Here is a 16,887-nt window from a genome sequence, read left to right as displayed (position 1 = left end):
AAAATCGTTCTGATATCCTTTTGGTGGAAGACCACAGGAGGCATTAAATGGAGCGTACTGGGAACGGTTTGGGGTGATTTACCAAGATCATCAATACATGAGTTGGAAGAAAAATAGGATGCTAGCAGGTCAGCTTTATCTTTGGCTGATGTGGCAACAGAACCATCTGGTTTTGACAGAGGTGGGAACAGAGATGGACAAAAATTGCAGCCAATAGGTTTGGCAAGAGACCAGAATGCTCAGCTACCATTTGGACAAGAAACAAGTTTTCTACTCTTAGCCTGTTCGAAATCTAATTTGACTGAATAATCACTGCTTTACAAAGTATAAATAATACTTAATAATAACTTTTATTATTATGCAATTTTGCTTATAAAAATGTAGTACTGTAAATATTTTATAATAAAAATTAAGGAAAATTATACAATTTCAGATAATATAGGCTTAGTGTTTCACATTAAAAATATTATGTTGAAAGGGGTTTGTGATAAAAAAAATATGACGTTGAAAGGGGTTCATGAGTAAAAAAAGTTTGGGAACCACTGCTCTAAACAGTATCCTTAAGTAAATTCCATAAGAAAAGTAATATAATTTCAAATCTGGAGAGTATGGTGACAAGGACCATCTTTTCTCAAAATGTGCTGAAATTTATTTGGCAAAACTTGATCAATTTGGTCATAGAAATGTTCACTTAGGATATAGAGCACAGTGTTTGCTATATATGGCCATGCACCATCCTGTTTAAAAAAATGTTTGGTCGAACCCACAATCGTATCTTGGAGGAATAAGCTAACATGTTTGCTTCCTTTATGCATATAAGCATAAAACAGCATTAAAAATGATGTGTCACAATGTATATCTGAGTTCAAAAGTCACCCAAACACTGTGCCATAAATGCATATTAGTGGCCATTCTTAAGCAGTTAACCAACAAGTGCTGTAAACATAAAGCCACTTGATATTAACAACTCGGTATTGGCATGTTAATTAACACTGTGCAGTAATGCTTGGCTTTTGTTTTTATAGACTTGGCATACAGTTTTATTTGTTGTTTGCTTGTGTTGATGTAAGTTTATGTTCATGAATAAACTTTTTATGAAAGTTGAAATTTGTTTTGATTTACAGCTCAACATAAAAGTGAATGTTGCTTTTAGCAACGAATTTCAAACTTAATTTTCAACTATTATTTATGAATTTTCAGATTGCTTGGAATATTAGAATTTAGATTTTTTTTCAGCATTCCAAAAATTATGGCACATGGAATGGGTTCTCTTATATTTTGGGACAGTGAACATGTTAAATCATTCCTCAACAAGTTGCATATAATGGCTAGCTGTATTGCTGGAAAAAAAATTGGTCCAGCAATAATGTAAGCAAAAAAAAGATTACAATATGGTAACCTACCTGGGCATAATTTGACTTTTAATGATCAGAATGTTCCAATTCTGATTATAATTACTAATGTTACTATTCGGATGAAAAGTTATTTTCTTTGTAAACCATGTGCTTGATAGTACTGCAGCGTACTATATACATATAAAATCATTTATTCTTGCTACACTGGAATTTTATGTAAAACAAGTTTTACATCTTTTCAAGGATTCTACATATTGCTCCTTTTCCAAATTCAAGTTTTACGGAAAAATGTTTACATTTTTTAGGAATTTACAGGTAGTTGAGTGGCTAGCAAGTGAGAGGGTTAGGTTGTGGGATGAATTTTCCATTTACTGACTGAAGCTCATTGACTGGCTACTATCTAGAAGGAAGAATTGTCTGAACCAAGTAGATAACTGTTATTTATTTCAGCATGTTAAGGAAGAAACATGGGATGCCAGTATTCCTTAACCAGGTTCTCACCAAAAGATAAACAGCATAATGATAATCTCTCTGGATTTATGACAGAGAGTTTTTTTTTTTTTTACACAATTTGAGCATCCTCCTTTCCACCATCATAACATAGATGGTGATAGTTTCTCTGTCTTTTTTGCAAAACTCAGTTTCTCCTTTTTTGTTTGCACAGAAGAGTAATAAAACCACATTAAAATTGGATTATTATTTTTTTTTTTTCAAATTTTGTGAATTTTTATTAATGTCACATGTTGGGCTGGCATGTGCGCGGTGGTGGTGCCCTGAACGGTAGAAACATGGAATAACATTATTTTGTGTTATGTGTGATCATTTCATAATACTTGTGTAGTGTGTCAAGTTAATTAACAATGTCTTTTGGTAAGATGAAAGGAAAAGAACTGTGAAAAAATTTCAGAAGATATATACATGATTTTTTGTGTACTGTATGTAGATATGATTTTTCAATTTCAGGTGGCAGGAAACATGATGTAATCAGATATTTCAATAATAAGCATAAGGACAGTGTGAGGTGCATATAAAGAAATGGAAAAATATATGTAGCATTTCATAGTGATTATGTTTAATACTTGTCAGATATTTATTTGCATATTTTGTCATAGAAATCTTATTTTGAGTTGCACTAACCATGCAGGTATGTTGTTCAGAAATATGTTTCCCAATAGCAAAAGAGCAAAAAAAAAAAAAAAATGTATGGTTGTTGGAAGAAGAAAAACAATAGGCATTTGTTACTGAAGGCTTTGAAAAAATCGGCCATTTATTATTGCTTAGATGGCAGCTATTAAAATGATCACTGCTTCCATACACAAATATGCAGCATCAAATTTTTAATCCACTTGCAGGGGAAACAACCCTACTTTTATAACTTTTTCTTCCAGTTTGACAGAAGAAAAACCAGATATTTTTGTCAAGCAACCTTTGCCAGAAGGCTGACTAATTCAGTCATAGTGAGAAGAAATCCCAAAAACATCTCCAATCCATATTGACTCAGTCTTGTGGTTTTCAATCTGGGATTATAGAGATCGTCGGAAAAGCCACCAGTAAAAGTGTTAAGGTAATTCCAAGCTATTTCCCATTGTGCTGATCTTCTGTAATGTAAAAAATTATTAGCATTAGTAGAGGCATATGTTGCAAGAAAGCAAGCTTATGCAGCATCAGCCAAAAAAAAATTTCACCCCTCCGTTCGTTCAAAATACCTGTCCAGCTGAGCTTTAAATTTATTTAGGCTGTCAACCTCCGCAACAAGGGATGGAAGTCTGTTCCACCAACCAACTACCTAAAGGCTAAAGGCAAATTTCTGCACATCTATCCTATATCTGTCTTTCCTCAATTTGAATTTATGCCTTCTCAGGTGATTATTCTGAGCAAGAGGAAGAATCCCATCAACATTGAGCATGCTCAAACCATTCAAGGCTTTCTACACCTCTATCAGATCACCTTGCCAGTTCCTAGTTTCCAGACACTGTAATTTCCAAAACTTAAGCCTTTCTTCGTAAGAGCAACACTTTGTTCCATTCACTAATCTTGTTGCCCTTCTCTGTACTCGTTCCATCAGCTCTACATCCTTCTTGAAATGAGGCCTCCAGACCTGTATACACTCAAGGTGTGGCGTGACCATTGCCTTATACAAGGGAATAATCACCTCCTTATCCCTGCTAGAAAACTTCCTGTATATCATTGACAAGACACCATGATCTACTCTTGCAGCCTGTCTGCACTGCTCAGAGAACTTCATATCTGCCTGCACAATTATCCCCAGCTCCTTTTCATTCTGTACCACTGTCAGTGTAGTACCGCACAGTTGATACGTTGCTCTGGGGTTGCTGTTTCCCATATGTAGTACTTTACATTTGTCAATGTTAAACTTCATTTGCCACCTCTCAGCCCATCTGCTCAACCTTTCCAGATCCTGTTGCTGCAGCATAGTGTCGGTAGTGTCCTTGACAGCCCTGTCAACCTTCGTATTGTCTGCAAACTTGGACATTAAGCTTGATATACCATCATCAATATTATTTATAAATACAGAAAACAATAATGGGCCCAACACTGAACCCTGAGGGACTCCACTAATAACATTAGTCCACGATGAGCAGTGTCCATTAATTACCACTCTCTGTCTTCTGCCACTCAACCATCCCTTTATCCATAGCAACAATTTGCCACCAGTGCCACACTGCTCCAATTTGTGCAGCAGTCTTCCATGTTGAACAGTATCAAAAGCCTTTCTAAGATCTAAATATATTATATCAAAGTTATTCCCTGCATCCAATTCTTTTGTGACTACATCATAGTATCCAATCAAATTGGTCAGGCAAGACCTTCCCTTAACAAAACCATGCTGTGTCTGAGCTATAACTGAATTCTTGTCAAGATGATCCTGCAGTGCTTCTAAAGCTTTTAACCAGTGCTTCCATTAATTTTCCTGGAACCGAAGTTAAACTCACACATCTATAATTACTTGTGTCAGCCTTTGATCCTCCTTTGTGAATTGGGGTTACATTTGCACATCTCCAGTCTGTGGGTACCTCCCCTGAGTCCAAGGAAGTTCTCATAATTATGGCTAACAAATGACTCCCAGCAGTCTCTGAAATATCCTGCATCTTGTTTTCCAGGCTTCTGTTCATTCCAATAGAAGCAGTGCAAGAATCTCTTTCACCTCTGCCAGTGGCTACTATTAATCTATTAGTCTTTGTCTCCCCTTTATTAGAGGAGACAAAGTCTTTGTGTCTCTTTATTAGAGAATAAGTTTGATGCCGAGTAGACGAGTAGAAATGAGTAGACAAGGGCAAAACATTTAAAAAGCTGGCTAGAGAGCTAGGTGTAGTTGAAATGACTGTAAGAGATTGGGTGAGAAATCGACGGAACATTGAAAAATGGTGTTCACAAAGATCGTCTGAGAAAAGTGATGAGCACATGAGAAGAAAAACAATGAAAAAGGGAGAGTTTGAACAAACATCTGAAGCACTTTTTTTGTGGTTCACACAAATGAGACAGAAAGGAAGCCTGATTTCTGGATCGATTCTAAAATTTCAGAAAAATTTTCTTGATGGTGATGAAGAATTTACGGCTAGCGTGGGATGGTTAGATAGATGGAAAAAGAGGTATGCAGTAAGACACCTGAACCTCGCTGGGGAAAAATTATCTGCTTGTCAGGAAGAAGTGCAGTCTTTTACCAAAAAGTTGGCAGAAGTCATAGAGGAGGAAGGTTTAAGTTTGAATCAAGTTTACAACTGTGACGAAACAGGTTTAAATTATCGAATGCTTCTGCCCAAAAACGCTCGCATCACAAGAAGAAAAAGCGGCGCCTGGGTATAAACTAAGGAGAGACTGACAGTGTTGGCATGTTCAAATGCTTCTGGAAGTCACAGGCATAAGTTGCTACTTATTGGAAAGGCTAAGAAACCAAGAGCCTGCAAATACATACATATGGAAAGTCTTCCTTGTAAGTATGCTAACCAATAAAATGTGTGGATGGATTCATGTTTGTTGAAAAATGGTTCCGTGAAGACTTCATTCCTGCAACAAAGAAATTTTTGGCAGAAAAGAAACTCCCAGAAAAAGCATAGTTGCTTCTGGACAATATGCCATCTCATCCAGATGAAACTGAACTAGTCTCTGGTAACATTAAAACTCTTTTTTTGCCTCCTAATGTAACGTCTCTAATCCAGCCACTAGATCAAAGTGTCCTGGAGACTTTGAAATGGAACTATAGACGATGACAACTTTTAAAACAACTCCTGGAAGATCTTGAAAATGGTGGAATTGTTGCTGAAAGCCTTAAAAACAAACGTGAAAGATGTCATTTACTGGCTGGCAAAATCATGAGAAGAAGTAAAAACATCAACTCTCGTGAAGTCCTGGAAAAAAATTCTCAGTGAAACCGAGAAAGAAGATGATGATGAAGATAATCTTCCACTTATAGAGCTAGTAAAAAATCTTCTAAAGTCAGAACCTATTACGGCAGAAGACATTCAAGATTTGATGAATGTGGATGAGCAACAGGAGATGACCGATGACATGATTATAAATTTAGTGAGTGAGGGAAAACAAGAGAGTGAAGATGATGTGTGTCCAGGAGAAGGCTCAAAAATTTCGCATATGGAAGGCCTAAATGCGATTGAGACCACACTGCGATAGATTGAACAGTAGAATGAGAATACGCCCGCTGATCTACTTTGAGGTGCCTGAGAAACATTGCAGCAAACAAGTGAGAAACTTCTTTAAAACAGAAGACTTTGAAAGACTTTTTTTATAAAGCCTGATGCTGTAATCACAATGATGCATGTACTGTGAACAGTACTGTATGTACAGTATGGACAGTACAATACTATGTAAGTAAATAAACACAAGCTAAGGTAAAGAAAGCCCATACGAGAAGCACGGAAAAGTTTGGCAAAGTTTAACCATGAAAGTAAAGTATACTTTGCCATACTGCCCTTGTAGTGTTGCTTGGTAAACTGACAGTGGATGTTATCGGTCTGTAGTGGAAGTCGAGAACGATATATTGATTGACAGGTAGGCGTGACAAATGATGTATGATTGGTGCATGAACAGAACAGATGATAACATTGGTTGGCATTATGACATGTATTAATGAACAAAGAACGGTGCATAATTAGTTTCAGAATGAACGGCCTATAGATAATATTAGCGGTGAATCTTTTAAAGTTGGAAAAAATTGTGAGGAAAAATGAAATGTTGCTTCAACTTCCTTGATTTTTTGATGAAATCTAAATTAAGACCAAAACTGTACTGTTTTAAGTGCAATAATTATTTTAAACTAATTGAATCACAAATGGAGTCAAGTGGAAAGTTTTGGCATTGTAAAATATGTTCTGTGCACGCCAGTGTCTTTAAAAAAAAAAAAAAAAAATTGCAAAATAAAAATGCAGTGATAATAAACAAATTATCCTCTAGTCCACCCGTAATTCTATAGAAAAAAAGGTCATGGGAGCTCGAACCCCTCCACTTCTGGAGGGGTTCATGCTCCCATGGGATTCAATTTCTACTCCTGACCGATAACACCCACTGTCTGTTTACTGAGCAAGCAACAATACAAATATCGTCACGAGAAACTAGTTCCACCAGTAAACCACTCCGAAATTTGCTGTACTTGTCGTGTGGGCTTTCTTTACCTTTGCCATAAACACAATTACAGTATGTAATTACATACATATACATGTATTCTTTTTCTTACAGTACATAAGTATGTACATGTACTTCCTTAATGGCAGGAATGAGGGAGATCCTAGAGGGGAGGGGAACATTGTTGCAAGGTCAGTATATGAAAAATTTCCATGTTAACTGAGTTTGACCGTATCTGAGTTGTTCTTGGTCCACGTTAGCTTGGATATCGGGACTCTACTGTACTTCTGTCAATGTAAACAATACGTTTACATTGTCACTGCAAGAGGCTGTATTTTATCAGTGAAATTTCTAATAAAGTACTGCTTTTTGCAAAAATCTGTTTTGACCCAAAAACCTCCTGTTTTTCTCTCGCTTAAATATGCCTGATTTCCAGCTTTTTGAAAGTTAAAAGTTAGCAGCTGTATATCCTCAATTATGATTATATAAAGCAGTAGAATTTATGTAATTATAATATAAATTTTTTTTTAGATTTTCATTTTTTGGTTATAATAAGTGTCTGATAACAGTAAGCAACAAATAACATTAAGACATTCACTGTATTTCCTCTCCAGTCTCCTGATCAACATTTTCTTATTTATCTTGCTAAAGCACTGAGAGTAAAGCAATTTTTAAATATGAACACAGATCAGTAACTGTTTTTATTAGACTTTTCAATATTTTAATTGATGCTTCTATCCAGATGCTTGGGAAAGTTCCCCCCACACTCTTGCAGACAACTGTTTACATTGATAGAATTATATACCTGGTGTCATTACAGCAAAATACTTTAACCTATCTAACTCTAGCACACAAAGCAACCTCATATTTTTGATATTGTGAAGGTACAATATCAATGATTTTTGTCTCAGATCCTTTACTGATAGTCTGGAAGATGGTTTCCTCACCATCTTCCAGAAACAGTTGAATCAGTATTGCTTCAATTGAATTATGCCATCTCATTGAGACTACCTTCTCTCTTATATAATACATCTCATCCATCTTCAGTTTATCCATTATCTTATGTGGTAAATCACAAGTGTCATTCTTCCACTGGGTTTTCACAAAATCATACCACAAATCTCATTTACTTTTTTGAATTAGATTAACATAGCCTTTTAATTTCTATATAGTTTTGTTTTGGATATCTATTTTGTTATGCATCCTATATCTCAGGCACTCTCTGAAAGTACTTATGATTTCTCATGAAGCCACATTAGGCTCTAAGTAAAATTCTCTGTAGTACCCTATAGCTTAAGGTAGCATTTCCCAAACTGTGTTCCATGGGATGTGAACAAGTCTTCTGTGAGATGTGAACAAGTGTTCCGTGAAAAATCCTAATTAATAATTAAAGAAATAAAATAAATAAATTTTGCATATTTGTAGCATACACCACTTTTCTACCATTATAATTTTTAACATTATTTTATTTATTTATTTTTTTTGGCTATTAATATACTGGCATAAACTAATAATCAAATAGGCCACGGGAACACTTTACTTTGGCTGGCTTTTGCGTAAAGAGTGATGAAACTTTTTCGTAGAGGTAATGACATCTGTGAAAAAGTAGCAATATAATGATCTAATATGCCATTCATATGCAATTTAGCCTGGAGTTTAAGGTTTGAAGGAGGGGGGAGGGGGGGAAGTGAACCGATATCATAACTAAACTCACTTCCTTGTATAAATTTTTTTTAAAATTATTAGTATTTTGAAATATTATTATACTCTGAACACAAACCATTAGTTAGTGGAAATATGGCGTTCAGTCTAACACAAACCACGAATAATTGGCAGCATGTCAGAGCGACCAGTATTTCATCCATGGATCTTGGCAACATTCTCTGCATATTTGCTACATGTCAGAGCAATAAGTGGAAGGAGCTACACTTTGCAAATTACATGGTGATCATAAGCCATGATATTAAATAATTAAACTTCACACCAACCAGTACATAAAAATATTTTAATACTGTAACTAAAAACACTGTATTTACAATAAAATAATTAAAACTAGTTTAAAATATTTAAAATATATAAATAAAAACAATTAAAATATGACTGAAAACAGATATTAAAGAATGTTAAAATTTTAAAATATACCGTAACAACTGTAGCTTTCGGAGATGGCAGTCTCCTTTCACAACAGCGTACATTTTGTTGTATGCCCCATCCTTAAATAGCAGGTCCACGGCATTCGTCACATGGTTCCCCAGGAATGTGATTAGTATTTCCCATTTGCACATCAGAACCGGAAATGGCTCGGGAGTGCGCTACCCGAAACCGTTCATCGTGTCCCAAGACAACCATTTCGTAGAAAGGGTGTAAACATACACCCTTATCTCTATTAATGGTATTACTGGCTGCCCCAATGTGTAAGCTCTCGAGCCATTTACGGTTCCAGAACCCCTGTGCATGATCTGTGATGGAGCATCCTCCGGGGAGATCTGATGTTGCTTCTCCCAGAAATGCTCTGCCACAGCAGACTTCCCGTAATTTGCAGTCTTTATTGCATTCATGTGTTCTCCCAGCCAGTCCTTAAGACGCCGCCCCGTCTCTCCCACATAACGTACTTCACAATCCGGGCATTTAATTTCATAAACTACCCCGCTGCTGGCTTCCTTCAGTATGGGATCTTTAACTCTTGATACCACTGTGTGCATTGTGGCAGCCAGTAATTACCATTAATAGAGATAAGGGTATACGTTTACACCCTTTCTTCGAAACGGTTGTCTTGGGACACGATGAATGGTTTCGGGTAGCGCACTCCCGAGCCATTTCCAGTTCTCGTGCGCAAATAGGAAATACCAATCACATTCCTGGGGAACTATGTGACGAATGCCGTGGACCTGCTATTTAAGGATGTGGCATACAGAAAAATGTACGCTGTTGAGAAAGGAGACTACCGTCTCCGAAAGCTACAGTTGTTATGGTATATTTTAAATTTTTAACATTCTTTAATATCTGTTTTCATATTCATATTTTCATATTTTAATTGATTTTATTTATATATTTTAAACTATTTTTAATTATTTTATTGTAAATACAGTGTTTTTAGTTTCAGTATTAAAATATTTTCAAGTACTGGTTGGTGTGAAGTTTAATTATTTAATATCATGGCTTATGATCACCATGTAATTTGCAAATTGTAAGTGGTTTAGGTACTCTCTATTGACTCCTTTCTGCAACCAGTCTAATCTTCTGAAAGCTTCCTCAAGGGCAGCAGTAAACAAATTTGGAGATATTGTGTTTCCTTGTCAAACTCCTTTCTCAATTTAAATTTGCTACTGTCTAGTCTAATAAAGGAGGTAGCGTTCTCATATATTTTCTTCGAAATCATAATATATGATGTTAGACTTGTTGATATCAATTAATTTTTGCAAAACAGAAGGTGCTATCCAGAATTTAATATTCAATAATTTCATTGTGCTTGCACGGTTTATTCGTAACAACATTAATGATAAATCTTAATGTGATAAGTCTTGCTGTAGTATTTACAGTTTATTTATGATCACATGTGTAACAACATACAGAACATTTATTTAGTTTTATTTTGAAAATATATGGCAGATGAATTTAAAATTATTCAATAATTTTTATAACTATTTCAGGTGTCATTCCTCAAGGACAAAATGGAAAATCAAGAACAAGAATTTAAAGGCCTAATACAAAATTTAAGTAATGTGATTGAAAATAAAAGTAAGAATGAAAGTATACTTGAACAGGATTATAGGGTAAGAGTTTAATTTTAAGAGTTCAAAGTTATACCCTTTAAATTGATAACACTGCACAAATTAGTATTGTATTTGAAAATGATGCAAGAAAGCAAGCTTATATAGCATCACCCAAAAAATGAAGTAAAAACTAAAACTATCTATGTCATTTGTCCATTTGCCCTTATTAAATTTGTCCAGTCATTTCCAACAGTCATTTAATAACTGTCTGTCTGAAAGTATATTTTTGTATATTTGTTGTGCAGCTATATAAATGCATCATCTGAGAAAGAGTAAGAATGACATAAGCATTTAGTTCACACACAATCCATTTATTAATTAACACTTCAATCAGGTTTCCAACTGCAATTTACAGAACTCAAATCTTTTCTTATCAGGATGTTACACCCTTTTGTGCCTGTTAAGAATACACTTTTATGCCCCTTAAGAATATCCTTTTGTGTACCTGGCTAATCTTGCCACTGTTCTGTCAGATGATTAATGACAATAACCAAGTTATGCTTCTGCAACAAGATCTAGAAAAATTAGTCTGATGGGCAAAGAAGTAGCTTTGGAAGTTGAACATTGAGTTTAGAAATCCAAGGTATTGTATGTGGGTAGCAGTAATCCCAACATAATATACCATCTATGCAGACCACACTCATGCTAGTGGAGAATGAAACATGATAATGGGATGGTTGAATAGTTAGACAGAGTGCTTATTAATAGCACTGCTCTTAGACTAATGTTATTAGTGGAGTATTCCAGGCTTCAGTGCTGGGATCATTGTTGTTGTTTTAAAGATATGTTGATGAATGCATAGGCTTAACATCTATGTTTGCAGATGATAGAAAGGCTGGCAGGGTGTTTAATGGCATCGATCAGGTTATGCTTCTGCAAACAAGATATAGAAAAATTAGATATATAGGCCGAGAAGTGGAAAATGAGGTTTAACATTGTGAAATGCAAGGTATTGAATATGGGTAACAATAATCCAAGAATAATATACCATGCTGTGCCACAATTAAGATAGTGGAGAATGAAACAGACCTGGGGTAATTGTGCAGCAGACATGAAGTTGTGTGAGCAGTGCAGTGCAGATTGGTTGCTAGACAACCCATGGGGGTTTTGTCAGTGACGTACAGGAATTTGTCGGCAAGGATAAGCAGATAGTTATTTCACCATATAAGGAAATGGCTGGACCACATGTAATACAAATGTGTTGTTGTTTGTGGTTTTATGGTGCAAAAGCCTGATCAAGTTTTGTTATTTCTGATTATGTTGATACTGATGTTGGCATATTAGATGCTGTTAGTAAGATTTATTAGATTGAGGTAGCTAAAGAGTTCATTTTCATCTGATTTGTCTCCCATAATAAGTCGAAGAGTTAATGGCTCATTTGCATGTGATTTGAAAGCTGATTGGCGGACAATTTGATTACATGGACAGTCTATGATGACGTGCTTTGCTGTTAGTATGGTCAGACATTGAGGGCATTATAAAGGATTGTCTTTCTTAGGAAATGAGTGTGTTAAATGTGTGTGTTCAATGCAAAGCCAGGTGAGAATAACCTCGTTGTGTCTCTTTGACTGAAAACTTTATTTCCAGGATTTTGGCTGCTGTTTGATTTTTTTTGATTTGATATAATTTGTTGTTTATTTGACATTTCCAGGTTTGCATCCATGTATTTTCAGAGGTTTTTTGAATGACATTGGTTAAGTCATTGTGTGGAATTTTATGCATGTGAGAATTTTCATATGACGGATGTTTTGCAGCTTTATCTGCACATTCATTGCCCAGTATTCCACAATGTCCTGGAATCCAAATGATTCTCTTTGTTTTTTTTGTCCTAAGATGCGATACGCAGGAAAGAATTTTTCCTAGATATGGATAAGTTGGATGTAGCTATAAAGCATATATTTCACTTAAGAGTCTTTAAAAATTATACTTTTTACGAGAGTTTCGTTGATGTGATCTGGTGTGAGACTTATTGCAAACAATTCAGCACTATGTATACTGAATTCTATTGGAAGAGACTGAGAAATTATGCTGTTTGGCAGGACCACTGCTGCACCAATTTGCATATCCATCTTGAAGCCATCAGTGTACAGATGAGAGTATTCAAAGATTTGCATTATATAGGAAGAATGTAGCTTGTTTTCTTATGTTGATTTTTTTTTTTTTTTTTTTTTTCATTTTTGAGGTCCATGTCACAGTCTACTGAACTGATTTCCCATGGTAGAGGGGATTGGTATCTTATTAGATGTTATTCCAACCTAAGTTCCATTTTGAAGGAATTATTTTAGTCAGATACCCACTGATATGCATGTGCTAGATTTGTTCTCATATAAGATTTCCCATTTCGAATTATACCGATATTGTCATGTTGGATGTCCGGGAAGGCTTTGAATTTTTGCATCGTAGTTCAGAAGAACTTGGCTACAAAGACTGAGTGGCGGTTCATGGATCTCTGTGTATAAACTGTACACAGGTGAGGTACAAAATGCTCCAGAAACACATAATGCACTATGATGAATAAGATCTAACCAATTTAACACACTTTTCTTAGCTGAGGAGTAGATGGGAGAACCCTTATCATTGCATGATAAATGTGTAAAAGTGAATAACAGTCAGCTCCCCATGTCATGGTAGATATTGCTCGGAGAATTTTTAATTTGTTTATGCACACTGTGCTGTCTCCCTGATGCACATTGGTGCTGTTTCTCAATTATTTGTATATTCTATGAGTGACATGAAATAGCGAGGTCTTCTGCATATAATCCTATCACAGAAAACTCCTTCAAGGAGTGTTTCTGTGATAGGATTGATTTTGATTGCAAAAAAGGCTGCACTAAGGACTGAGCCTTGGGGAACCTCCTGTTCTTGATTGTATATTTGAGACAATGTGATGGTAATGGACTTGGAAATTTCTTTTATACATTAAGTTCTGGAGAAACTTTGATAGATGGCCTTGCAGTCCTAGTTTGTGCAAGTCATGTCGGATACCATATCTCCAGGTAGTATCAAAAGCCTTTTCAATATCAAGACGTATCATGTGTTCATTTTGGAGAAAAACATTGCGAATACAGCAATACCCTGCATAGCACTGATAATTGGTACCGAAACTGTTCTGTGTTATGTGAAACCGTGCTGATTGAGGTATAATTATAATGGGTTTTAATTGAATGCATACCAGAGAAACAGTCTATAAACAAGTTATAATAAATCTATAAACAGTTTGCAGTTAATAGCCAATTAAAAGGATTTGAAATTAAAAATATTGCAAAAATTTTATTTCAAATTTTGATGGGTCAAGATGGGTTTTGATGATACAGACTTTTTCTCAGCGTACAAGTCTTTGTATCATCAAAACCCATCTTTTAAAATTTACTGTATCTTGATATATGCATATCGTAAATTTATTTGCATTAATCGTGTGTTCTGGTTAATTTTTCTGTTGTCAAAAATGTAACGGAATTCAACATCCGGATCTCCATTCATAATCACCTCACAGGCCATGTCACCCCCCCCCTCGAAAAACTTTCCCCAATTCATAGGTTGAAAATTCTTTTGGTGCCACTACAGTGTTATCCACTTCAGAATTGTTTTCCTCTTCATATGCAGTTTGCTCATCAATATCAAGGAGAGTTGCATCATCTAAGTCATTTGCATGTGAGCCAATGCAAGCACGTACATTGTCAGTGTCGAAAAGGTTCAAATCCCAAGTCTTTTCCGATCTTCACAATGTCTTTGACAATTTTCCGAATTCATGATTCATAACCAATGAAATAATTTGCCAAATGAGGCAAAACATGCTGCCAAACAGAACGCATGTTGTTGGCAGTGATTGCTAGCCAAGATGCAAATATTTTTTTTGATCGTATTTAAAGGGGAAAAAAATAAATTGTTAAATGAAAAGCTGTCGTGTTGTCTTGTCAGGATGGAATTACGAATACTGAACACTGTTGCACGTTGCCAGTGACAGCCTGAGGGTAGCTATTGACACATGTGCATGTGAGACAATAGAGTTGGCATATATGTACTTGTTCCTAAGCCACAACAATGCAGCATATATGTAGAGTATGTGTCTAAGCTATTGAATGAGTTTTAATATGTACCGAAATTTTTGACTTAAACTTAATTGAAAACCGTGTTATAGTGAAAGCCGTGCTAAGCGAGGTATTGCTGTATTTTCTTTGGCTTTTATCATGATATCAATTGTTGATCTGTTTTACTGAAAACCATATTGGCTTTGGACTAAGGAGATAATGTGAGTTGAGAAACCACGTTAACTACTCGTTCACCATTTTTTCTAAAGTTTTACCAAGACAGCTAGTGAGGGCAATAGGGCAATAATTATTTCGATTTAAGTGGTCTTTCCCTGATTTTGAAAAAGCCAGCACAAATGAATGTCCCCAAGAGTCTGGATATGTCCTCAAGGTATATCCTATTATAAAGCAGCAAGAGCATGCATAAGGAATTTTAAGTGAGATGTTTAATCATTTGGTAGTGTATTTCATCCAGACCTACTGCACTTTGCTTTTATTTGGCTAAGGCTTTATGCAGTTCATTTATATTAAACGGGTGATTGTATGGAATCTCATGAATTGTATGGAAATTAATTTTTATTTTTTGATTTGAACTCTATATTTTTGAAAGACTGGTCTATATGATGATATAGCTGATAATTCCTCAAAAGTTTCTCCTAGTAGGTTTGCAATTTTTTCTAGTTCATGACCTTTCTGGCTCATTATCAGTTTAAGAGCTGTTAAATATTTGCTTGAGATTTGTCTAATTTTATTCCAGATAATTCTAGTGTCCGTATTTCTATTAATTTTGCTAGCAAAAGATAACCAGGATTCTTTCTGAGATTTCTGACATATATAACGTGCTTTTGCTCTGGCTTTCTTATGTTTTATGAGATTAGTGGTAGTGAGGAACTTTCTGAATTGATTCCAAGTCTTATTTTTCCTCTTTCTTTGCTTCCAAGCATTCTTCATTCCACCATTGTTTGTAATGTTTATGGTACTGATTAACTCTCTTTGGTATTGCAATATTTGCTGCAGAGATTATTTGGTTTGTGACATAAGTACTATTGATATCAGAATATCTTATAGTTTGCTCATCTAAAGAAGCACATTGTATGTTTGCTTTGCAAAATTTCCATTCCCCCCCCCTCTTGTAGATTGCAGTTTGTCATTTCTTAATAGGTGACAAACAACTGAATAATGATCACTATTATAGGGATCATTTGAAACAAGAATAGGAGTAGAAGTGAATTACAATTACAGAAGTAGTTCCTATAGGTAAATTGGCGTGAGTTTTTTTGTTTGTTATTTGGTTTTTAAGAGCATTAGTAACTAAGGTCATATTGCTCCGGAGATATGCAGTGGTCATTCCGACCTTTCCGCATCCTCTGTATTTGGTGGTCACAGGCTCGAACCCCAGTCTAATCAAGAAGCACGTACATTTACTCTTCCTGCCCACCTGGCTATGGAGGCGTCCATGGGTGTGAGTACCTGTGTTTAAGAGTGTTAAGTTCCTGCTATCTAGACGTTTTCCAGTCATATGTCTTCTTTTGTCTGTATGAAGAGAACACCAAATAGTATGATGGCCATTGAGGTCCCCTATCAAACAGAATGGAGGGGGTAATTGGTTAACTAAATCCTCGAAGTCTTGCAATGTATATGTATGGTTAGGTAAAAGATAGAGTGAAACCATGGTAAAGGTAATTCCAATCAAGATGCATACTGCAACTGCTTCAAGGGGTGTTTTTAGATGGAATATGCTTAGACGGAATATTACAGTTGACCAAAATGGCGACTCTTCTCTGAGTAGTTGTTGTCTTTTTACGATCTTGTATGTATTATGTGCTTGATTGAAATGCTTATGTGCAGAATTAGTTTTGTTTCTTGTAAAAAAACATTTGCAGGATTGTAGATGGAAATCAGATCTTTGATCTCATTAAAGTTACTTTGAAGCCCACTGAAGAAGTGTATGCATTATTTGGATTTTGTTGTTGATTCAGATGATTTATGATGGGCTGCTGTTTGAACCAATCTGTTTTGATTTTTCCTTTTTCTAGGGAAAGTGGTTGACCACCACTGTCCATATCATCAGTTGCATAAAGTTCCAGGTGCTACTTTTCATCGATTTCCATAGTATTGATATTTTTCAGTTTTTTG

At 35.5% G+C, this 16,887-nt stretch overlaps 1 protein-coding gene across 3 annotated transcripts in view; it reads left to right on the top strand.

The window, feature by feature from the left end:
- The window catches only part of LOC150082003 (uncharacterized), a 422,573-nt gene that overhangs the window by 167,505 nt on the left and 238,181 nt on the right, over window positions 1-16,887 (top strand). For all 3 annotated transcript variants that reach the window (XM_090379050.1, XM_090379049.1, XM_090379051.1), the window contains exon 6: window positions 10,601-10,723. In XM_090379050.1, coding sequence (XP_090235176.1) covers window positions 10,601-10,723 — 123 coding nt within the window. The remainder of the gene's footprint in view (window positions 1-10,600; window positions 10,724-16,887) is intronic.

Source organism: Mastigoproctus giganteus, chromosome 8, assembly GCF_048544385.1.
Source record: "Mastigoproctus giganteus isolate SK-2022 chromosome 8, ASM4854438v1, whole genome shotgun sequence".
Classification (NCBI taxonomy): Eukaryota; Metazoa; Arthropoda; class Arachnida; order Uropygi; family Thelyphonidae; genus Mastigoproctus; species Mastigoproctus giganteus.
Note: the sequence above shows the minus strand (reverse complement) of the source record. Positions and strands in the feature narration are given on the sequence as shown.